This window comes from Columba livia, chromosome 1 (genome assembly GCF_036013475.1).
Source record: "Columba livia isolate bColLiv1 breed racing homer chromosome 1, bColLiv1.pat.W.v2, whole genome shotgun sequence".
Taxonomy (NCBI): Eukaryota; Metazoa; Chordata; class Aves; order Columbiformes; family Columbidae; genus Columba; species Columba livia.
Genome location: NC_088602.1, coordinates 211721830 through 211745069, shown reverse-complemented (window position 1 = coordinate 211745069; position 23240 = coordinate 211721830). Strand labels below are relative to the sequence as shown.

General features: G+C 62.8%; 2 protein-coding genes across 10 annotated transcripts in view; both read left to right on the top strand.

Moving 5' to 3' along the window:
• The window catches only part of SHANK3 (SH3 and multiple ankyrin repeat domains 3), a 370798-nt gene extending 349281 nt beyond the window's left edge, over positions 1 to 21517 (top strand). For 4 of the 9 annotated variants that reach the window (XM_065049477.1, XM_065049476.1, XM_065049473.1 and 1 more), the window contains one exon: positions 14462 to 15086. In XM_065049477.1, coding sequence (XP_064905549.1) covers positions 14462 to 14478 — 17 coding nt within the window. In that variant the 3' untranslated portion in view covers positions 14479 to 15086. Of the gene's footprint in view, positions 1 to 14461; positions 15087 to 20660 lie in introns of those variants that run through there. The other 5 variants (XM_065049478.1, XM_065049479.1, XR_010469752.1 and 2 more) reach the window with 4 other exon arrangements.
• On the top strand, positions 1383 to 9698 carry LOC135578286 (uncharacterized). Its single transcript, XM_065049564.1, has 2 exons — positions 1383 to 1486; positions 4029 to 9698. Exons 1-2 carry the CDS (start codon positions 1383 to 1385, stop codon positions 5038 to 5040), a joined length of 1116 nt encoding a protein of 371 aa, XP_064905636.1. The 3' UTR covers positions 5041 to 9698.
• Positions 21518 to 23240: the final 1723 nt, after the last annotated feature.

Here is a 23240-nt window from a genome sequence, read left to right as displayed (position 1 = left end):
GGGGCTGCCGAGCTCCCCACACCCGCTGGCGCTGCCCTGCGGGGCAGTCCTGGCCAGGAGCCCAGCTCAGCGCAAGCCGGGGAGGGACAGTGGGCACTGCCGGAGCCCGGCATCGCCGGGGGGCAGGGGCAGGGTTATTGCTAGGGGCAGGGTCGGGGCAGGGTCACGGTCACAGTCACAGTCAAGGTCAGGGTCAGGGTCAGGGTTAGCTGCTGTCTGGGTCCAAAAGGCTCAGCAATGCAGCTGGCTACCAGTCCAGGCTGGCGTTCCCAGGTGCCAGCACCTTTCCCATGTTCTTAGCGCAGGTTTTTGCTGTTAGTTCCCGGTAGCGAGGGGCGCTGGGAGCCCGGGGGGCGTTGGGGTGCACAAGCGAGAAGACTCAGTTCCACAGCAGGTCTGCGGCACCATCAGGTCGGATGCACGAGTGCTTGCTGCTGGTTGGAGGCGTGGGGTCAGCTCTGTGTGGGTAATTAGCTGACCCTAATTAACCTTCTGTGTCATCACGGTTGAAACACTGATGGGCCGGCATCACTGTGCACTGGGGTCATTTTCCCCTGCAACAAAATTTGTCACCCAAAATGTGAAGCTGCGTTGTCCCCAGGGCTCCCAGTGGTGTCCCCAGGGCTCACGGTGCTGTCCCCAGGGCTCCCAGAGGTGTCCCCAGGGCTCCCAGTGGCATCCCCAGTGCACGCAGTGGTGTCCCCAGGGCTCCCAGAGGTGTCCCCAGGGCTCCCAGTGGTGTCCCCAGTGCACACAGTGGTGTCCCCAGGGCTCACGGTGGTGTCCCCAGGGCTTCCAGAGGTGTCCCCAGGGCTCCCAGTTGTGTCCCCAGTGCACGCAGTGGTGTCCGCAGTGCACAAGGTGGTGTCCGCAGTGCACAAGGTGGTGTCCCTGGGCGGGGCTCCCAGTGGTGTCCGCAGTGCACAAGGTGGTGTCCCTGGGCGGGGCTCCCAGTGGTGTCCGCAGTGCACGCAGTGGTGTCCCCAGTGCACGCAGTGGTGTCCGCAGTGCACAAGGTGGTGTCCCTGGGCGGGGCTCCCAGTGGTGTCCGCAGTGCACGCAGTGGTGTCCCCAGTGCACAAGGTGGTGTCCTCAGGGCTCCCGGTGGTGTCCGCAGGGCTCACGGCGCTGTCAGGGTGACAGGAGCAGGTGTTGACTCTCAGAGGTCAGTGCTGGGAATCAGGAACTGAAAGCAAACCCGAGCGGGCCCTCCCCAGCTCCCGTGACCAAGAGTTGTCCCGAGTCCTCTTCTGGGCCCGTTCCAGGCTGGGACGTCGCTGCTGAGCCGCTGGGTGCTGCCAGGGGCCCGCGGGTGACAGCTCCGCTGTGCTCGGGGACAGGGGACAGGCTGCTCTGACCCAAGGCTGGCTCTGCCGGGGTCCATGGGACAGTGTCGTGAGCCGGGAAGGTTGATCACTCTTTGTGAGGATGGGAAAGATGCTCAGGCAGCGAACAGCAAGAACGAGGCCTGTGCTGCTGCAGGCGTGTGAGCAGAGAGACCAGGGGAGTTATGGAGTGGAAGAGGGAAAAAAAGGCAGTTTTGAGACAAGGAGACATTGCGCTGAGAAGCCACAATAGGGAACGTGGCTCTGGAGTTTCCACGGCTGGCTGGCGTCTTCCCAAATCCAGCCTCGGTGTTTTGTCGGGATAACGTCTTATGGACATTCTAGGAGAGCAGAACTATAAATGCAGTGAAGGTGCAGTAGCAAAGTCGCCCGGCCATGCCAGGCTGGGGTGTCACCCTGCAGAGAGACAGCCCCGGGGCAGGGACGGGCCACAGGGACTGTCACCCTGCGGAGGGACAGCCCCGCGGCAGGGACGGCCACAGGGACATGTCACTGCAGCGGCTCAGCCCCGGGCTGCGGCTGCACCTGGAGCTGCAGCAGCACCCGACACCTCAGAGCAGCAGCTGCATCCTTGGGCTGTCCAGGCGCCGGCCGGTGTCCCAGCTTGTGTCCCCTCCCCAGCTGCTTCCCCACATCAGCACAAGGACAAGGCACAAGTTCTTGCTCCTTTTCCATCGTCCCTGTTCCCACGTGGAGGACTTCATGTACGTAGAGGGAAGAAAAGAAAAACCCTTACTTGTAACAAGAAGGTAAATGAACAGGAGCAGGAGCAACAGTTTTGGTTCCATCAGTGATACCATCCAGTTGCTTGATCTTCAGCTTTGTCTTCCCATAGCGAGGTAAAACAGTGGTAATCACCATGGCTTTCTGGAGTGGATTGTCATACTCTGCCTAAAGTGATTAGACAGGACTCCAGGACATGGCTCGTTAAACCTCGCGCATCCTCCTCCAGCTCGGTCTGAGATGCTGCTCAGGTCAGAAAGCTTCAGGGCCCCCGGTTGTCTCCAGGCCCTTCCCAGCTGTGCCCCAGAGCTGGGACAGGCAGCTCCACGTCCCCTCCACCCCGGCACGTCTGCCCTCCTTCCATCCATCTCTGCTTGCTCGGCCTTCCACACCCCGTCCATGTCCCCGTCCCGCTGGGCTGTGCAGCGTGTCCCGTGCTCGGCGTGTTCTGTGCGTGCTGGTGTCCCCTGTCCCCAGCGTCCTCTGCCGGGTGCCAGCTGAGCCACTGCGGGTCACAGCGGGGACCTGCCGCGGGGCTGTTCTGTCGTGGTGGGTGTTTGTTCTGCTGTGGTGGGTGTTCTGACGCAGTGGGTGTTCTGCTGCCGTGGGTGTTCTGCTGCGGTGACTGTTCTGCTGCGGTGGGTGTTCTGACGTGGTGACTGTTCTGCCACGGGGCTGTTCTGCCATGGTGGGTGTTTGTTCTGCTGCCATGGGTGTTCTGATGCAGTGGGTGTTCTGCTGCCATGGGTGTTCTGCCACGGTGATTGTTCTGCCGCAGTGACTGTTCTGCCGCGGTGGCTGTTCTGACGCAGTGGGTGTTCTGCTGCCATGGGTGTTCTGCCACGGTGACTGTTCTGCTGCGGTGACTGTTCTGCCGCAGTGAGTGTTTGTTCTGCTGCAATGGCTGTTCTGCTGTGGTGGGTCTTCTGCCCTGTTGGCTGTTCTGTTCTGCGGCGGTGCCGTTCTGTTCTGCCATGGTGGCTGTTCTGTTCTGCCATGGTGGCTGTTCTGTTGTGCCGCGGTGCCGTTCTGTTCTGCCATGGTGGCTGTTCTGTTGTGCCGCGGTGCCGTTCTGTTCTGCGGCGGTGCCGTTCTGTTCTGCCATGGTGGCTGTTCTGTTGTGCCGCAGTGCTGTTCTGTTCTGCCGCGGTGCTGTTCTGCTCTGTTGCGGTGCTGTTCTGCTCTGTTGCGGTGCTGTTCTCCTGGCACACGTGGTGACACACACCACCAAGCCAGCCCGATGGTGCCCGGGCAGCGTGGCCGAGCAGCTCAGCTCCACAGCAGCTCAGGAGCCACCACCCCATGTTATGGTGCGTAGGAAATCACAGCCTGTAGGAAACCACGGTGTGTAGGAAACCACGGTGTGTAGGAAACCACGGTGTGTAGGAAACCACGGTGTGTACGAAACCACGGTGTGTAGGAAATCACGGTGTGTAGGAAACCATGGTGTGTACGAAACCACGGTGTGTAGGAAACCACGGTGTGTAGGAAACCACGGTGTGTAGGAAATCACGGCCTGTACGAAATCACAGCCTGTAGGAAACCACGGTGTGTAGGAAATCACAGTGTGTAGGAAATCACAGCATGTAGGAAACCACGACCTGTAGGAAATCACGGTGTGTAAGAAATCACGGCCTGTACGAAATCACAGCCTGTAGGAAATCACGGTGTGTAGGAAATCACGGCCTGTACGAAATCACAGCCTGTAGGAAATCACGGTGTGCAGGAAATCACTGTGTGTAGGAAACCACGGCCTGTAGGAAGTCACGGCTTGAGCGCCTTCATGTCACTCTGGTGTCTAAGAGCTGTTATCTCCAGCCAGGCTGCGAAGCCGCCTCCCCATGGCCCCCGTGCCCATGGAGCTGCTGGGCCCATCGCCACAGCCCCGGGTGTCGGCTGCAACCTTCGCTGGTCCTGCAGCATCTGGCTTTGGGGTTTGCTAAACCTGGCGTGGTGAAGTGAGGGCCTCCTGCTGAGTGAGGGTCCCTTGCTGAGTGAGGGTCTCCTGCTGAGTGAGGGTCCCTTGCTGAGTGAGGGTCTCCTGCTGAGTGAGGGTCCCTTGCTGAGTGAGGGTCTCCTGCTGAGTGAGGGTCTCCTGCTGAGTGAGGGTCCCTTGCTGAGTGAGGGTCTCCTGCTGAGTGAGGGTCCCCTGCTGAGTGAGGGTCCCTTGCTGAGTGAGGGTCTCCTGCTGAGTGAGGGTCCCTTGCTGAGTGAGGGTCTCCTGCTGAGTGAGGGTCTCCTGCTGAGTGAGGGTCCCCTGCTGAGTGAGGGTCCCTTGCTGAGTGAGGGTCTCCTGCTGAGTGAGGGTCCCCTGCTGAGTGAGGGTCCCTTGCTGAGTGAGGGTCCCCTGCTGAGTGAGGGTCCCTTGCTGAGTGAGGGTCTCCTGCTGAGTGAGGGTCCCTTGCTGAGTGAGGGTCTCCTGCTGAGTGAGGGTCCCCTGCTGAGTGAGGGTCCCTTGCTGAGTGAGGGTCTCCTGCTGAGTGAGGGTCCCCTGCTGAGTGAGGGTCCCTTGCTGAGTGAGGGTCTCCTGCTGAGTGAGGGTCCCTTGCTGAGTGAGGGTCTCCTGCTGAGTGAGGGTCCCCTGCTGAGTGAGGGTCCCTTGCTGAGTGAGGGTCCCCTGCTGAGTGAGGGTCCCCTGCTGAGTGAGGGTCCCTTGCTGAGTGAGGGTCCCCTGCTGAGTGAGGGTCTCCTGCTGAGTGAGGGTCTCCTGCTGAGTGAGGGTCCCTTGCTGAGTGAGGGTCCCTTGCTGAGCATTCCGGTAGCACACAGAGCCCGCCTGACCCCGCTGTGGCTGCTCCGTGCTCACGTGCTGCCGCAGCTGCAGGGACTTTCCCAGCTCCGTGTCACCCCCGTGTCACGGCAGACGCTGAGTGTGCCAGTTCCAGGACTCCTTCCCGTGGCTGCCCGTGCACTGAGCAGAAGTCGGGTCCCAGGCACACAGGAGATCTGGACTACGGACCCCAGTTCTTAGCTGCAGAAACTGACATTCTCCCCTCCTTTCTCTGCCGGAACAGAAGGTTTGCTCGCGCCGCGGTGCGAGGGGCCGGGGACGCTGGCTGCAGCCGTTCCCGGCGCAGAGCCGGGTCCGTGGCTCACGTGCCCTCGCGCCAGGAGCCTTGTCCTCTCTCGGCTGCTCCGTTTTCCGCAGTATCTTCCGCTCCGGCGGCGCTGGCAGGGCTGCGCCCCGGGGGACCGAGGCCTCGGTGTGCTGGCTGCCTGGAGCAACGCGTCACCGTGCTTTGGGTTCCTTGGCGTTCAGGCAGAAAACTGCACGTGGGTCGGTCGTGGTTTGTCGCCCTGCTGGCGGTGGCCGCTGCGGTGGGACCCGAGCTGCACGCAGCGAGCTCGGGCTCCAGGGACCGGCCGGAGGGATCTGTGTGTGTCCACGCTCGAGGTGTCGCAGAGGGTCCCTCCTGGGCAGGGACGTGGCCCCTCACGCTCCAACCTGCGCTCGGAGCCGGGCGTTGGTTTAGGAGGGGGATTATAATTACTGAGGAATTATTTCATCGCAAGAGGTAAGACTTCAGTCTGGACATGTTGTACAGAGGAAAAACACCCACCAGAAGTGAAGAGTAAGAAGTAGCTTGTTGGTTTGCACTGTGGAAGAAGGTTGGTAGCAGACAGGTATTTTGTAGAGTCCCGTTTCATTTAATAGGTGTATTTGCTGTATGAAAACTGGCATGATTAATGAGGATTCATGATTTGCAGAACACATGAAGTTTTGGGGGACATAGAACAGTGCAGAGGAAACCAGCCAAGCCCAGTGAGTGACCTGCGCGGGAGCAGAGGGTTCGGTGCTGACAGATGAGAGCAAAAGCTGGTTCTTCCAGCCCAAGAGCACCGTCCCCATGAACTGCGGCCATCTGATGGTGGCAACGCTCCTGATGGCTCCAGTGGCCCACAGGCAGTGTGTGAGGAGCAGAAGCTGGTGCTGAGCTGGTGGGGCTGGTGGTGCTGCAGGAATGAGTTGCCGTTGCCTGGTGCGGGTGCTGGAGAAGGCTGAGGACACCAGGGAAGGGCTGGAAGGGCTGTCAGCTCGAGCACCCTGCACGGCCCCGGCAGAAAGGGACGACCCGCAGTGACGGCTCCTGCACGTCGTGGAGCTGATCATGGGTCTGTGAGGCTTCCTCAGGTCTGCGCTGCTCCTCCAGAGCCTGACCACAGACTCACTGAGCGGTGGAGGTGGGCAGGGACCGCTGGAGATCCCTGGTCCTCCCTCTGCTCAGCAGGCGCACCCGGAGCTGTGTGCCCAGGACATTGTCCCGTCGGGTGTTCATGTCTCTGGTGGTGGAGACTCCAGCACCTCTCTGGGCACCCTGTGCCTGTGCTCGGTCACCTCACGGTGAAGACAGGATCATGTGCGTTCAGACAGAATTCCCTGTGTTTCAGTGTGTGCCTCTTGTCCCACCGCGGGTGCCACCGGGCAGTGTCTGGCTGCATCTTCTTCACTCCCCCGTCAGGTATTTCACAGAATCACAGAATCCCAGGATGTCAGGGGTTGAAGGGCCCTGGAAAGCTCATCCAGTGCAATCCCCCCATGGAGCAGGAACACCCAGATGAGGTTACACAGGAAGGTGTCCAGGCGGGTTGGAATGTCTGCACAGAAGGAGACTCCACAACCCCCTGGGCAGCCTGGGCCAGGCTCTGCCACCCTCACCGAGAAGAAGTTTCTTCTCACATTTAAGTGGAACCTCCTGTGTTCCAGTTTGCACCCATTGCCCCTTGTCCTGTCCCTGGTTGTCACCAGAAGAGCCTGGCTCCATCCTCCTGACACTCCCCCTTTCCATCTTGATCCCCAGGAATGAGTCCCCCCTCAGTCTCCTCTTGTCCAGCTCCAGAGCCCCAGCTCCCTCAGCCTTTCCTCACACAGGAGATGCTCCACTCCCTCCAGCATCTTGGTGGCTGCGCTGGACTCTCTCCAGCAGTTCCCTGTCCTGCTGGAACTGAGGGGCCACAACTGGAGAACTGGTATTTGTACAAGCTGGGGAGGTCCCCTCCAACCTTCTCTTCTCCAGGCTGAGCAGTCCCAGCTCTCTCATCTCTCCTTTTGTGTCAGATGCTCCAGTACCTTCATCATCTCTGTGACCTCCACTGGACACTGCTCCAGGTGTGCTCCACCAGTGCTGGGCCCAGAGGAGGGGTCACCCCTGACCTGCAGCACCCCTGGGCCTCCCGCAGCCCAGGACCCCCATGGCGTCTTTTCCTGCAGGGACACGCAGGCGGCTGGTGTCTCAGCACCCCAGCTCCTGCAGCTGCTCAGCCCAGCGTGTGCTGCCGGGTGAGGCCGTTCCCAGCTCCTGGGTGCAGGACCTCGCGCTTCCCTCGGCTGAACTTCACGAGGTCGCTCTTGGCCCGTCCCTCCAGTGGGTCGGGGATGCTCTGCGGGGCCACAGACCCATTTGGTGCATCGGCTGCTCCTCTGTGGTGTGTCACCTGCACAAAAGGTGTGTCACCCACACAGAAGGTGTCACCTGCATGAACTATGTGCCATCTCCACTGACTGCCCCGCCATCCAGGTATTTAATGAAGACACTGAGAGGAACTGGCCGCGCAGCAGCCGCGGGGTTGTGCCCACCGGAGTCACGAGGCTCCAGCTGGACCTTGTGCCGCTGACCATGGCCCGTGGAGCCCGGCTGCTCAGCCGGGTCCCAACCAGCCTCCCCTCTGCTTGTGCTGCGTGTCCTTCCCCAGCCTGCTCGTGAGGCTGCTGGGGGAGACGCTTCAGGAGGTCTCACTAAGCCAGAGTAAACAAGGTCCCTGGCTCATCCCTCACCAGGCCTGTTTGGTGGCGGGAGGCTGCCAGGTGGCTCAGGCTCATTTCCCCTTTGGGAAGCCGTGCTGGCTGCTCCCGGCCGTGTTCTCATCCTCGGTGTGTTTGGAAACGGTTTGCGGGATGATTTGCTCCGTCACCTCCCCAGGGCTGCTGCGAGGGTGAGCAGCTGCCGTCCCTGGTCCTGCTGCCCTGACCCGCGTCACGGCTGCTGCCGCGGAGCCGCGTCGTGCGGGAGGCACAAAGTGATCGTCCCACGCTTGCGCGGCTGCTCGGCTGCTTTTGGAGAACACGAGCTTTACTGCTCAGGTGCAGTGCGGGTGCTGGGCCCCTTCACAAAGTCTCCGACCCCTCTGAAAGCTCCTTATGAAGCTTTAGACCAGTCGTGGGTGTTCAGCACTGCCAGGAACACACGAGCTGTGCCTGAGGTGAGGGATCTGTGCAGCCCACGATCCACAGGACCGGGCTGCCTGGGCTGCAGGACTTCACGCACAAGTGCTGCCCACAGGCTCTGCTTTTACTCCTGCTCCGGAGACGCCATGCGGGAGTGCGGCAGCCCCTAGAGTTACAGAATTTAACAGTTCTCTCCCACTTTGCTCATTCTGGTGTTCATGTGAAGAGCCCTTCCAGTGCTTCTTCAGCATCCTCAGCCCCCCAGCCGCCCGTGGAGTTACCGCATCGTGTTTGGGGGGACAGGACATCGGGTACAGTTAACGCTGCTAGGTTGTGTCAGTGTTGCAGGTGCTCCCTTGCAGCATCCCTTTGCTTTCCCGCTGTGAAGGAGAAGCACGCAGAAGTGCCAGATTGATCTTCCCTAATGAAAGTGCACGAGTGGAGTCCTGAGAACAAATGACAGCAGGAAGTTCGGTCGCCTTCAGTGAAAAACCTTCTTCTCGGTGGTTCTACAGATCAGCCTCGCGCTGTTGGGCACCTTTTCCCTGTGGGCTTGCTTTACGGGGATGAGCTTATCCTCTGTTTGGATTATTCTGCTGGGAGCCAGGAGGACATTTCTTGCCGAAATTGAGCAGTGAAGGAGGAGCGGTGGGTTGGCAGGCGGTCCCTGCGCACAGCTCATCCGTCTGGCAGCAATGCAGCTCGGTCCATCGCTGCCGCAGCGTCACCCGGGGCTTCCAGAGCCTGTCCTGTCTGCGCTCCTGCCTCCGCCCTCCCTCGGCAGGGATGGGTCTCATGAGACAGTTCTGGAAGACAAAATCCTTTTGGAATGGGAACCGTAGGTGTGCTGGGTCTCTCCGGGACAGGCACCATTCTGGGCAGGAAGCCTCCAAGCATCCTTCTGCGTTTCAGGCAAAGAGGGGATTAGTGTCCAGCTCTGCCCCAAGCCCAGCCTGGCTGCGGTCACAGCGCTGCTTCTGCTCTGGGTCACCGAGCGCCGGTGGAGTCACCAGAGCAGCCTCGTGTCACCCGACAGCCATCGCAGGAGGACAGTCCTACGTGCAGATCTAGCGGGAAGCGATGGGGAAGCTTCTGAGGGCTGGTATGAAAACACCTGCAAGCCAGGAGCAGCAACACAACAGTTTGCGGAGCAAAAGCAAAGCGTTTCTTTGGAGCGTGAGAAGCACGTTACCGCTGTTGCCAAATCTGCCCTCGCCTTGCAGAAATTCAGACTGAGAGACAGAGTTCAAAGGAGAAATCCTCATCCATTAGGGACTCGGTCAGGAAATCTGCTTTTTAATATCTTCAGTAAAAGTACTCCCAGAAGGCTTAATTAGCTGCCCTACAAATGCGTAATCCCTCTTTTCTTTGGTTAGAACTTACGTTTTCATCAAGCTGATGTCTCTTTGCTTGTGAGACGCCTCCCGTGAGACCCGTCCTCCCTCTCTGCTGATTCCAGCTGGTCCCTGCGTGTGCCGGTGCACAGATCGGGCCCTGGCTGCTGCATCTCACCAGCCTGGCGCTTGTAGCCACCCCAAAGCCGCAGCCCAGCCCCGCGGTGTCCTGCTGCCGGTGCTGCACACTCCGCATCCCACATCCCACCCGCTGCCGGTGCTGCACCCCTCCACATCCCACATCCCACCCGCTGCCGGTGCTGCACCCCTCCACATCCCACATCCCACCCGCTGCTGGTGCTGCACCCCTCCACATCCCACATCCCACCCGCTGCTGGTGCTGCACCCCTCCACATCCCACCCACTGCCGGTGCTGCACCGCTCCGCATCCCACATCCCACCCACTGCCGGTGCTGCACCCCTCCGCATCCCACATCCCACCCGCTGCCGGTGCTGCACCCCTCCACATCCCACATCCCACCCGCTGCCGGTGCTGCACCGCTCTGCATCCCACATCCCACCCGCTGCCGGTGCTGCACCCCTCCACATCCCACATCCCACCCGCTGCCGGTGCTGCACCGCTCTGCATCCCACATCCCACCCGCTGCCGGTGCTGCACCGCTCCGCATCCCACATCCCACCCGCTGCCGGTGCTGCACCCCTCCACATCCCACATCCCACCCGCTGCCGGTGCTGCACCGCTCTGCATCCCACATCCCACCCGCTGTCGGTGCTGCACCCCTCCACATCCCACATCCCACCCGCTGCTGGTGCTGCACCGCTCTGCATCCCACATCCCACCCGCTGCCGGTGCTGCACCCCTCCACATCCCACATCCCACCCGCTGCCGGTGCTGCACCCCTCCACATCCCACATCCCACCCGCTGCTGGTGCTGCACCCCTCCACATCCCACATCCCACCCGCTGCCGGTGCTGCACCGCTCTGCATCCCACATCCCACCCGCTGCCGGTGCTACACCCCTCCACATCCCACATCCCACCCGCTGCCAGTGCTGCACCCCTCCACATCCCACATCCCACCCGCTGCCAGTGCTGCACCCCTCCACATCCCACATCCCACCCGCTGCCGGTGCTGCACCGCTCCACATCCCACATCCCACCCGCTGCCAGTGCTGCACCCCTCCACATCCCACATCCCACCTGCTGCTGGTGCTGCACCCCTCCACATCCCACATCCCACCTGCTGCTGGTGCTGCACCCCTCCACATCCCACATCCCACCCGCTGCTGGTGCTGCACCGCTCTGCATCCCACATCCCACCCGCTGCCGGTGCTGCACCGCTCCGCATCCCACATCCCACCCGCTGCCAGTGCTACACCCCTCCACATCCCACATCCCACCCGCTGCCGGTGCTGCACCGCTCTGCATCCCACATCCCACCCGCTGCTGGTGCTACACCCCTCCACATCCCACATCCCACCCGCTGCCGGTGCTGCACCGCTCCACATCCCACATCCCACCCGCTGCCGGTGCTGCACCCCTCCGCATTCCACCTGCTTGGAGGAGAAGCCTGAAGGCAGCGCCAGAGCTGCCATGTCCCAGCTCGCAGGGACACCGCGGCCACCAGCAATGCTGCTGTCTCAGGACCGCTGTCTCCCGACCCCCGGCGGGACCACCGCCAGAAACGGAACATGAATCATTTCATCTTTCTTATGAAGCTCCCGGTGCCACTGACTTGTTGTTGCCTAAAGGAGAAGCGGACAGCACCATAGCACTCACAAAACGTGGCAGAGCCCAAGTCCTCAGCAGCAGCATCCCAAGGCAGGCAGCCCGTGCTGCCTGCCTGCAGCCGGAGCTTTCCACATCCCCAAAGGGACGTATGGCGTTCGTGAACCCCTTTGACTTGCAGCTGGGACTCGGAAATGCTCAGGGCAAACTGAAGCCCCTGTGGGGCAAGTCCCTGCTGCCCGAGCTCAGGTACGAACCCCCCGTGGTGCGGAAGGTCTCTCACCATGCGCCATGCGGTGCCTTGTGCCAGGAGCTGGAGGACGCGGTGCGGAGCTGTGCAGGAGATCTCTGGAGCGTGTCACCGCCCTCGGAAATTGCCGCTGCAGCCACCACCATGCATCCTGCAGCAAGGCTCATGCACGGGTTTTGATGTGCTTTCCCAACTATAGGGAAGAGGAATCTTCCAACAGTAACTCTGTACAGCTGATCCTGTGCCTTGGAGGCAGGGCCGTGGCTTTGTCCCCCGTGTCACCCGCACTGTGCCCGAAGCACATCCTCGTTCATCGGTACCACCCAAAACGGCCTCGAGTTGCGCCAGGGGAGGTTGAGGTTGGATGTGGGAACAATTTCTTCCCCAAAGGGCTGTGGGGCATTGGAACAGGCTGCCCAGGGCAGTGCTGGAGTCACCAGCCCTGGAGGGCTGGACAGACGGACATGAGGTTCTCAGGACACGGGGCAGGGACAGGCTGGGTTATGGTTGGACTCCATGGTCTGGAGGGGTTTTTCCACCCAGAATGATTCTGTGATTCTAAAATGCCTCACGGGCTCCGGCTGCCCCAGCAGGGCTGTCGGACTCACAGCCAGGCGTCCCCCTGCGACCCAGCGAGCACGTCCTGGTGACCCGGAGTCCTCAATACCCTCCCGCTCCAGTCTTTCCTCCCGCAGACCTGGAGGTCACTGTCCCTCTGTCCTGCCCTGGGCAGGTTCAGCATGCCCTTGGCACACACTCTGCGGCCGTTTCTGTTCACGTTTGCCTTTTGTGAACACGAGTGGCCAGAACTGTGCTCAGAGTTTCAAGTGAGCGTTGCAGTGTCTCCTTTGGCGACATTAGCGCATCCTTGTGTCTGTGGGAAACACAGACCGAAGATCCCGCAGCGTTTCCTTCACTGTCCTGCAGCCATGCCACGTCCGTCCCCCCCGGTCACCCCTCCTGGCTCTCGGCAGACCCAGAACTTTCTCTCCATCACTTCCAGCAGAGCAGGGATCCCTTGCCAGCCCTCCAAGCAGGACACGGGATTTTGTGCTTTCACTTCTCGTTCTGTTTCTTGTGGCCCAGCCCTCAAGGTCGTTCAGCTCTTCCTCCTCTGTACTGACGGAGCTTCCCAAACGTGACTCATCACCGTGCTTCTTCACAGCCCTCTTGCTTTCTGCGCCAAGGGGGCAGGGAAATAAGAATAAGAGGAAACGTGTCTAAGCCCACAGACTATGAGCAGCCCTTCATATTAATGTTCAGCTACTCTTCTTGGAGCCGTGTCCCTGGGAAATCATGAGCGGTGATTAACCTGGCGCGGTGCGCGGCTGGTGCGGTGTGTGCGTTGGTGGCAGCAGTCGCTGCAGCTCTGGGCTCCTCTTGCCAGCAACAGCTTTCCAGAGGGTCCGTCCGCGCCAGGAGGGACCCAAGACGGGGCAGAGCCTGGGGGGTGGCAGAGGAGCCGTGTGGGGCTGCGCTGCACTCGGGGCACTGCTGGTTTGGTAACCGGGTGCCGGGGGCTGTGGTTCCTTGTGTTGGATCGGCCAGTTTGAAGGACGAGCAGACTGACGTTGTTGACCCAACAAGCGGTCACGGCCGAGAGCCCTCCTGGGAGCTGAGAGCCGCCTGAGCCCACCCCGGAGCCGGGACCAAGGTCCCCGTGGGCTCAGGGTGCTGCCAGGACAGCGGGTGGGAGGGAGCCCTAGGTCCCTCCCGCTCAGAGCGCCCGCCCCAGCGCAGTCACCGTGGGTGCTCGTGGACGGACACCCCACACCACGGCGCGAGCAGAGCCGGGACTTCGCCAGGCTGCGGCACTCAGCTCTTGCCCTGGCAGGCTTCAGATCTGCTTCTTTCTGCGTACCCGGAGCAATTGCTCGTGCCGGGGGACGCAATGGAGGCGAGAGGCGATGGCAGGAGGCAGACGCGCCTGCACCGGGGTGTCCCCGCCAGAGGCTCTGGTAGCAGTGAGCGCTGCAGGAGGGGCTGTCCCTGTCCCCTGCCCAGCGCCGTGGCAGGTGCCACCGCGACGCAGAGGGCAGGATGGGGACGTGGTGCAGTGCAAGGGGGACGCCCGTCCAGGCGCCTCCAGGCTGCCTCACCCACAGCGACGGGTGACGATCAGGCCCTGCTGCCTCCATCCTTGGGACGGTGGGACGGTCCTCCCATCCCCACACCGCGCCTGGGGAGGTGCGGGAAGGTTCCGTCTTGTCCCAGGAGGGGCCGATGTGCTTGGGAGTGCTGGTTGCTCTGAGGCCGTGGCAGGACCGATTGCTCCCTGATGGGTTAGCGAGGGGACACGAGGGTCCCCAGCAGGATTAGGTTCAGCTCTGCTGCAGCTTCTTGCTGAGCAGCCGGTGAGGTGCAGGCTCTCGGGCTGCAGCGTGGCTTGTGTGCGGCAAAGCGGGGCCACCGTCCGCCACGGCTGGGCTCGCTGGGCTGCAGAGCCACGGCAGCCAGAGCAGGAACCGAGGTTTGGATTGGAGATCAGGAAACATTTCTTCCTGGAAAGGGCTGTGGGGCATTGGAACAGGCTGCCCAGGGCAGTGCTGGAGTCACCATCCCTGGAGGGCTGGACAGACGGACATGAGGTTCTCAGGACACGGGGCAGGGACAGGGCTGGGTTGTGGTTGGACTTGATGAGCTGGAAGGGGCTTTTCCAACCAACATGATGCCGTGATTCTGTACTGAAGATACTTGCTTGAGCGTGTTGTGCCCCCGGGAGCGCCCTGGCCAGGGCGGCCCCAGCTGAGGCGCCGCCGTGCCCCCTCCCCGCCCGGCTGGCCCAGCTCTCCAGCCCCCGTGTGTTTTGTGTGTGTGCTGCCGTGTCTGGGGACCTCGGCCTCACCCCTGCCCTCTGCTCTCTCCTCTCTCTCTCGCTGTACCGTTCTTTCTGCAGACTTTTCAGTAGTTTAGGAGAACTCAGCACCATTTCCCAGCGGAGCTCCGGGACCACCTACACAGTCCGACCTGGCAGTCGCTACCCCGTAACCCGACGTACCCCCAGCCCCGTGAAGCCGGCTCTGGATCGGACAGAGCCCCTCAGCACCGTCCGGCCCTACGGTCTCACCCCTCCCACCATCCTCAAATCTTCCAGCCTCTCCATCCCACACGAGCCCAAGGAGGTGCGCTTTGTGGTGAGGAGCGTGAGCGCCCGGAGCCGCTCCCCGTCCCCGTCCCCCTCGCCAGGGCCGCCCCTGCACACCCTCCACCCGCCTCGGCCCTTCATGCAGAAACCCCTCCACCTGTGGAACAAGTACGACGTCGGGGACTGGCTGGAAAGCATCAATTTGGTGGAGCACCGAGACAAGTTTGAGGACCATGAAATCGAGGGCACGCACCTGCCCGCCCTCACCAAGGAGGACTTTGTGGAGTTGGGGGTGACCCGTGTGGGGCACCGCATGAACATTGAGCGGGCGCTCAAGCAGCTGGTAGACAGCTGACCGGCCCCGGCAGCGCTGGCCTCTTCCAGAGCCACCGCGGGGGGCGTTTCTACTAGACTAATAAAACCCACTTTGATTCTCTTTCTACTCTGAGCACTGCACTGAAGGGCGCGGAGCCCAGGGGCTCCCGCCCGCTCCCCGGCGTGCCACGCACGCGCGGCCCCGCTCGGCCCCGCCGGCCCCGCGACGCCTTCGGGACAGGGAATGTTGCATGAAATACATCCTCGTTTCTGTTCCTCAGAGAGTCTGGCCTGTATATCGCTTGTGTGCTCTTCCCGGGGCGTCGCCGGGCCGGCGGGGCCGAGGCTCCGCGTGCTGTCGGCGTGGGCTCCCGTGGCCGCGGCAGCGCCTGGCCGGGGCGGGAGCGCAGGGCCAGCGGTGCAGGGAGAGCCGAGCCCGGCTCGAGACAGGGCTGTGCTGCCGGCCCGGCGCTGGCCGCGGCGCCCGGCGGCGACAGGTGACAGGGACGGCTGCGTGCCCCCGCCGCGGCTCGGACAGGCCGGGGCGGCCCACAGCATGGACACCTCGAGCTGCTCCGAGCCGCCGCGGTGCAAGTGCAGCGGGGCAGGGGACAGGCAGCGCCGGCACTCGGCCGCGGCAGCGGGAGGCACCGCGGTGGTGGCCCTGGCCCCGCGCAGGCCGCGTCTGCCGGGGTCGGCGGTGGTTGAGCCGTGCCGGTGCTCAGAGGGTCGGGCTCCAGTGGCAGGGGCTCTGGGGACGGGCACGGCGGCTGGGGGGACACCCACGGTGACCCCCAGACCAGCTCCACCTGTCCGAGCCGCCCCGAGAGCCGCCGGCGCTGCCGGGACAGCGGCTCCCCCACCGGCTCCCGCCGCTGCGCTGCCTGTCACCCCAGAGGGACCGAAACCGCATGGACAGAAGCATGTTTGGGGATGGCGGAGGGAGGCTGGTGGGGAATCCAGCAGAAAACGCTTTGCCAACGTTTTCGGGGGGGGAGGGAGGAGGGAGATGTTTTATTTCCTCTTGGTTTAGGGTCTTGTTTCCAAGGGGGATGCGTTGACGGATAATATATAATCTCCGTGCATTTATATAGAGAGCAGCTGATGATCTACAAGAGATGATATTGAACTACAGGATCCCCACTCCATCCTAGTCATCCTTATTTTGCATCTTTTTAATCAGCTATATATTTGAAAAGAGAGAACAAATATCTATATATCTATATCTATAGCTATAACCACCTGATTTTGTTATAGTTTTCCTAAATCTCTATATCTCTAGACTTGCTGAGATGCTGGCGAGGCGGTGCCCGCACCCCTCCCCCGGGACGCCCATGGCTCATGGGGCTTTTTAGCGACTGAGTGAATGTTAAAGTCTTTTTTTTAAAAAAAACCACAAAAACCTATCCCAACAGCTCCTTCCGAACACTCTGGATTTTAAAAATTGAGAAACACAAGACGAAACCTGTTTTTTGGGACACACCGAGTCTTCCACCCCCCGGCAGAGACCCACGGAGCTGGTGCTTCCACCACCCGCAGACCCGGCGCCTCTGGCAGGCGTCGGGCACCGGCCCCTGTCCCGGAGCCATTGCCACCGGCACGCCCCGCTCGCACGGCACCGCCGCAGCCCCGTGGCACCGCTGGCCCGGCCGGGGAGCCGCTGGGGCTGCTGCGGGCGGCCGTGGGCAGCGGGGAGGCCGGTGCGCGGGGCCGGCCGGGCTGGCTCCCGCCGCGCCATGGGGGCCACTGGGGCTCGGCGGGAGCCGGAGTGACCAGTCAGCCCCGGCGCTGGGGAGGGCTGTCCCTGTCCCCAGCGTGGTGCCCAGTGCCCGCGTGCCCCCTCCTGCCGCAGCCAGCAGCTCAGGAGGGGGTGGCTTGGTGACCGGTGTTCCCAAAAAGCCGAGTCCCCCACAAAGGCATTAACTCTTCTGGTGCTAGAGGGAAGGACAAGGAGGTTCCTTCTGACCCTCACACATCTCTGAACCTTTACAACCCTCAGCCAGGAAAAAGGCCCCGAACTGGGGTGGGGGCAGTTCCTCCGGCACACCAGCCCTCCCTGGGACGGATCCTGACGCGTGCCGGCACACCAGCCCTCCCTGGGACGGATCCTGAGGTGTGCCGGCACACCAGCCCTCCCCGGGACGGATCCTGAGGTGTGCCGGCACACCAGCCCTCCCCGGGACGGATTTTGACATGTGCCGGCACACCAGCCCTCCCCGGGACGGATCCTGGCGCACCCCGGTGCCGTGTCCTTTTCCCTGAGCTCTTGCTGGGCACGTGCCCATCGGCTCCATCCCGAGGCTTCCGGAAGCCACCGGACCCTGGGGCTCGTGGCCTCTCCCCCTCCCCGGGCGCCGTCCCGCTGCTCCTGGCTGGGGATGGCACCCGGAGACGGCGCGAGGGGCTTCGAGCCGGAGCCGCGAGCAAACAGCCTGCGCCCCAGGGCACCCCGGGCCCTGCGCCCGTGACCTGGTGAGCCGCGCGGCGCCCGAACCGCGATAGCAGCCATGACGTCTGCCTGACCCCGCCGCCTGGTTACCAGGTGTGCCATTGCACCCCATCAGGCGTCCCCAGCCCTGTCTGTGCCAACGCTGCTGCTGTCCTGTGTCACCTGCAGCGGGACGCCGCAGACCAGCTCCTGCCCCTCCCGCCTCACTGCCCCGTGGCCGCAGCCCGGCCCATCGTCCCTCTGCCGCCGTGCACCCACCCTCCGTGTGCCCGCTGGACCCACCGTGTGTCCTCTGCCTTCCCAGCACCTCCACCCTGCTGTGCTCCTCTCGCCTTCATCCCTCCCGCACATCTCCCCCTCCACCCTCCCGCACATCTCCCCCTCGGCCCCTGGGACCCCAGCCCCGCACGCCTCGCCCGCCTCGCCCGCAGCATGTGCAGCCGCCAGCTCAGCACCCTGCACCCCCGCACCCCCGCTGCACCAGACGTGTCCCGTGCCGCCGGCACAGCTGCACCTCGCCTGCCGGCACAGCTGCTGCTGCTCTGACAGCCCCCGGCCCGGCACGTGCTCCCTCCAGAGCCCCCCAGCTGCAGCCGTGCCCTTGCCCTGTCCCTCCACCAGCTCCCGCACGCTCCGCAGCCCCTGCACCCACAGCACCCGACTGCAGGCCAAGCTCACCGCTTGTCCCCTGCGACTGGAGCCGGGCTCACCCGCACCGGAGCTTGGCTCTCCAGCTGATGCTGCTTCTCCAGCTCCGTGCCTGGCAAAGCAGCACCGGCACGTCCCGGGGTGTCGACGAGCACCCAGCCCCTCGGCATCCCTCGGGACACCACACGCTGGGTGCCCCTGCAGCCCCCACTGCGCACACGGGCCTGGGCACATCCCGGTGTCGGTGTCGCGCAGCCCCTTTCCCAAACTGGAGAGCACTGGGACTGCCTGGGAATTCATTTGGCTGCTTGTTCCTCTGCTGCTCTAACGAGGCTGCTCTGGAGCCTCCTGCCAACATGGACACGCACGTTTGCAGCTGCGCGGTGCCACAGAGACCTGTGCCACGGGGACCTGTGCCACAGAGACCTGTGCCACGGGGACCTGTGCCACGGGGACCTGTGCCACAGAGACCTGTGCCACAGGGACCTGTGCCACGGGGACCTGTGCCACGGGGACCTGTGCCACAGAGACCTGTGCCACGGGGACCTGTGCCCATTGCCTGGCTGGCTTTGGCCCCCACTGCTGCATGTTTGCAGACCCCGGCTGTCCCTGCTTGGGCTCCATTCCCTGCGTCCCCAGGGTGACCCAGGGTGACAGTGGCCCCACGGAGCAGCATCCGCTGGAGCCGCTGGGCACCCACCTGCATGCCACGGCTCAGCCAAAGCTCTGCACCATTGCTGGCTCGGCCCTGGCTGCACGGCCCCCGCCCCGCTTGGCATTCCAGCGCCCCGCAGACCCCCTGCATGCCCACCCCCTGCCAGCCCTGCCACCCCTGCCCGCCTGGCCAGCTTGTCCCACTGCCGCCTCTGTCACCTCTGCCACCGCTGCGCTTCATTCCCATCGCACTGCTGGCTCCTTCCCCATCTCACCCGCAGGTAACGGAGACCCTGGCAGCCCCTGGAGACCCCGGTGGCCCTTGGAGACCCCGGTGGCCCTTGGAAGCCCCGGTGGCCTGTGGAGACCCTGGTGGCCCTTGGAGGCCCCAGTGGCCCTTGTGCCCAGCGCAGCCCTCGGCCCGTGGCCGGCAGAGCTGACCCGTGTCCCCTCGGGGCGGTGGCGGCTCTGCCGAGCGCTGCCCCTCGGCGCCGCTGGTGGGAGCGTGACGTGTTACCCTGAGTGCAGGCCGCTCGGTTCACGCCGAGCGCACCCTGGGTCTCTGCCCCTTCCGCAGCTGTTTCTGGGGCGACCGAGAGACCCGCCTGCACCCGCCTCTTGCCGCGAGAGGCCAGAAGTCTGCAGAGCGTAACTTTTCTGCAGAAAGTTCGGTCTGGGACCAGGAAAGCTGGACGCCTTCTTGCCATTTCTGAGGAGCCCTCCTCCTCCTCCTCCACTCCCCAGTTCCCCCTGCCCCTGATCCTCTTGCAAGGGCTGGAAATGGTGGATGCACCGCTCTGCCGTGGCGGAGCCGGCGGCCGCGCCGCCCTGCCGTGCACCCCAGCTTCCGCCAGCAAGCAGCTGCAGCCGTACCTGTGTTGGCAAACACTGCGTGATCCCCCCGGGGACACCACGGCTCGTCCCAGTCAGGCGTAACACCAGAGAAGGCGACCTCCCACCCGCCGCCGCGCCGGCGGCCCCGGGGCTGCCCGGGTCTGCGCAACCCTGCTCCCCCGCAGCCGCAGCTTCATGCTCCTCATCGCCCCGTCCCCTGCACCCGCCACCTGCACACGGGGCACGGCCGGGCGAACGGGGCTCTGGGGACAGCGCTGTCCCCGGGCAGCAGCAGCCGTCACCGCGTGAAGGGGCTTCGCTTTGGGGCTGGTTTTGTTCCAGGTGCCAAAGTCCCTTTGACCACCCCGCCTGTTCCTCCCCGCTCAGACCCCGCTCCCCATGCCCATCTGCGCAGCGTCCGCTCCACGGTGCCACCGGTCTGGGGACAGCCGTGTCCCCAGCACCCCCATGCCCCAGCAGCGCGGTGCTCAGCGGTGCCTTGGCTGCGGCAGACAGGTTGCCACAGGGCCAAGGTCTTGTCCTGTGGCCATTTTCCCCCTGGCAGAGCCACAACCCCTGGCAGAACCACAACCCCCAGCAGAACCACAACCCCCCAGCATAATCACAACCCCCAGCACAACCACAATCCCCAGCACAATCACAACCCCTGGCAGAACCACAATCCCTGGCAGAATCACAAGCCCCCAGCAGAACCACAATCCCCAGCAAAACCACAACCCCTCAGCACAACCGCAGCCCCGCGGCAGAACCACAACCCCCAGCACAACCACAACCCCTGGCAGAACCACAACCCCCTAGCAGAACCACAACCCCCGGCACAACCACAACCCCTGGCAGAACCACAACCCCCGGCAGAACCACAACCCCCAGCACAACCACAACCCCCGGCACAACCACAACCCCCTAGCAGAACCACAACCCCCAGCACAACCATAACCCCCTAGCAGAACCACAACCCCCGGCAGAACCACAACCCCCGGCACAACCACAACCCCCAGCACAACCACAACCCCCGGCACAACCACAACCCCCGGCAGAACCGCCACCCCCGCTAACGCAGCTGCTGCTACTTTACTTTTATTTTCCCAGCGGAAGCAGAGAGGATTTTCCCCAGGTGTAGATAGCGCTTTCCTGCCTCTGTATCTATTCCGGCTGCATTGGCATCTCCGCTCCGACACCTCCCGACCAGTGAGACATTTCACGTTGAAAAGCCATCCAGGAGAAGGCAGAGCGGTAGCGGGCGAGGAGCCGCCCCGGAGCCTGCGGTGCCGCCGGCGAGCGTCGCACCCTCGGCCGCACCGGGACCGGCCACGCGCGGCGGTTACTGTGATTCTCATGGCTTCTCAATGACTTGGGTTCTCTTCTGTACAAAGGGATACACTTTTTTGGTTTGTTTTTTTTTTTAAAGAAGTTGTTGGTATTTTTCCTTTGTCCAGACTAACGCCATCCATTCCCTGTTCTCCATCAGCTCCTGTCTGTAATTCTGACCGTAAAAGAAGAGAAAACAAACCCCACAGCACTTTGTTCCTGGTGGTGAAGAGCTTCGCCAGCCAAACCCGTTTGCAACCAGCCACAAAGTGCGGCGCGGTTTGCTCTGCGCCGGCAGCCCCGCTGCCGCATGCATGTGTCACCGCGCCCGGCGCCACCACTGCATGTGCACCGCACACCGGCCCCGCGGCGCCGCATCCACACTCTCGGTTCTCACCCAGACGGACTCACCTGTGGGTTTTTGTTCTGTTTTTAATTTGACAGGGTCAGTTTGACTTCACCCTTATTTTGTATGGATTTTTGGAGGAGATTTCTCCTTCTCCAGAGTCATGGAGGTGTGGCCATTCGCCTCCCGCCCTTGACGTTGTGATACACATACCCCACAGAGATCTATGTTTCTTATATTATATTATTATTAATTATTATTATTATTATGTAATAAATTTATAAGAAAGCTCCGCTTTGGTCCGTGGTGTCTGTCGGCTCCAGCGGCTCCCAGACCCAGCTGCCATTCGGGGTTCCCCTCGTGGGGAATGCATCATGGGGAGGGGGCGCAGGATGGGGGCAGCATGGGCAGCCAGCCCCCTGCCCGCGGGGGTCCTGTGCTCCCCCGGCCACGACAGCGGCCGGGTCGGTGAGGGGAGCGGGGCTGGGCAGGGTGACGTCCCGCTGCACTTGGGGGGCCGGGGCCGCTCGCTGGGGGTGCAGGGGGTGTAGGACTGATGGGCACCCCGGGGCTCCCTGGCTGGGGGGGCAGGGGGGCAGCTCCCCAGGGCTGGGGGGAGCCGGGCTCTCTGGGGTCGGCTTTGCAGGGGGAGCAGCCCTGGAGCGGGCACAGAGCTCAGGGCACCCCGGTGCTCCCAATCCCGCAGTGACCGGTGTCACCACCGTCCCCCCCGTGCTGGCCTGTCCCCTGCCCTGCACTGACATCTCGACTCGCCCCACGTGGGGCCAGGGCCGAGCGGAACCCCGTAGGTACAGAGGTTTGGTGCTGGGAACTCAGAGCCGTGGGCTGGGGAGCGGTGCTGCGACTGCGGGAGAACCCCCCACCCCACCCGACACCTCTGCCCGTGACCCTCCCCAGAGCCACAGAGTCACAGGATCAGGATGGCAGGGGGTGAAGGGCCCTGGAAAGCTCATGCAGTGCAATCCCCCATGGAGCAGGAACACCCAGATGAGGTTACACAGGAAGGTGTCCAGGCGGGTTGGAATGTCTGCACAGAAGGAGACTCCACAACCCCCTGGGCAGCCTGGGCCAGGCTCTGCCACCCTCACCCAAACAAGTTGCTTCTCATAGTCAAGTGGAACCTCCTGTGTTCCCATTTGCACCCATTGCCCCTTGTCCTGTCCCTGGTTGTCACCAGAAGAGCCTGGCTCCATCCTCCTGACACTCCCCCTTTCCATATTGATCCCCAGGAATGAGTCCCCCCTCAGTGTCCTCTTGTCCAGCTCCAGAGCCCCAGCTCCCTCAGCCTTTCCTCACACGGGAGATGCTCCACTCCCTCCAGCATCTTGGTGGCTGCGCTGGACTCTCTGCAGCAGTTCCCTGTCCTGCTGGAACTGAGGGGCCACAACTGGACACAGTACTGTATGTGCTCTGCTGCTGCCGTCTCTGCCGTCTCTGCCCGTGTCTGGCTGCCGGTGCTGGGACCGACACATCCCGACAGAGCATCACTGGCCACAGCCCCACCGCACCGCGGCAGAGACGCCGGTTTGGTTTAGAGTTCAGTTGTATAACATAAAACTTTAAAAAGCAGCCAAAAAAAACCCTGGCATTGGGTTGGCAAAAGTTTTCACGCTGCCGCTGTGCTCCAGAAAAACCAATGAAGTCCGTTTTTCTGGCAGGAGGTGCCACGAGTGCAGAGACACAAGAGCCCTGCTGCACTTACCTGAAACCACAGACCGTGAGTCGAACTGACGGGGGAAGAAAGCACAGAGGGTGGACTCTGTTAATACCAAGCCCAGAAATATGTGGTTTCAACTTTAAAACATCCACAATGCACAGCACTGAAGCACGTGCAGGAGTTTATCGTTGCTGTACGGGACGCACGTCAGGCAGGAGGACCCTGGTTACACTGAGAACACCCGCAAAATGTCACTGGAGAACACCTGAACCGGAGCACAGAGAGGATGGAAACTCACCAATGGTCTCTGCGGATTCCTGTGGCACACTTTGTGTCA

Bases quoted from the DNA above. Each gene is read 5' to 3' on its own strand.
- LOC135578286 (XM_065049564.1), top strand. From the start codon at position 1,383: ATGGGACAGTGTCGTGAGCCGGGAAGGTTGATCACTCTTTGTGAGGAT. The intron at 1,487-4,028 runs GTGAGCAGAGAG...GGCGTGGTGAAG, and splicing joins GCCTGTGCTGCTGCAGGCGT to TGAGGGCCTCCTGCTGAGTG.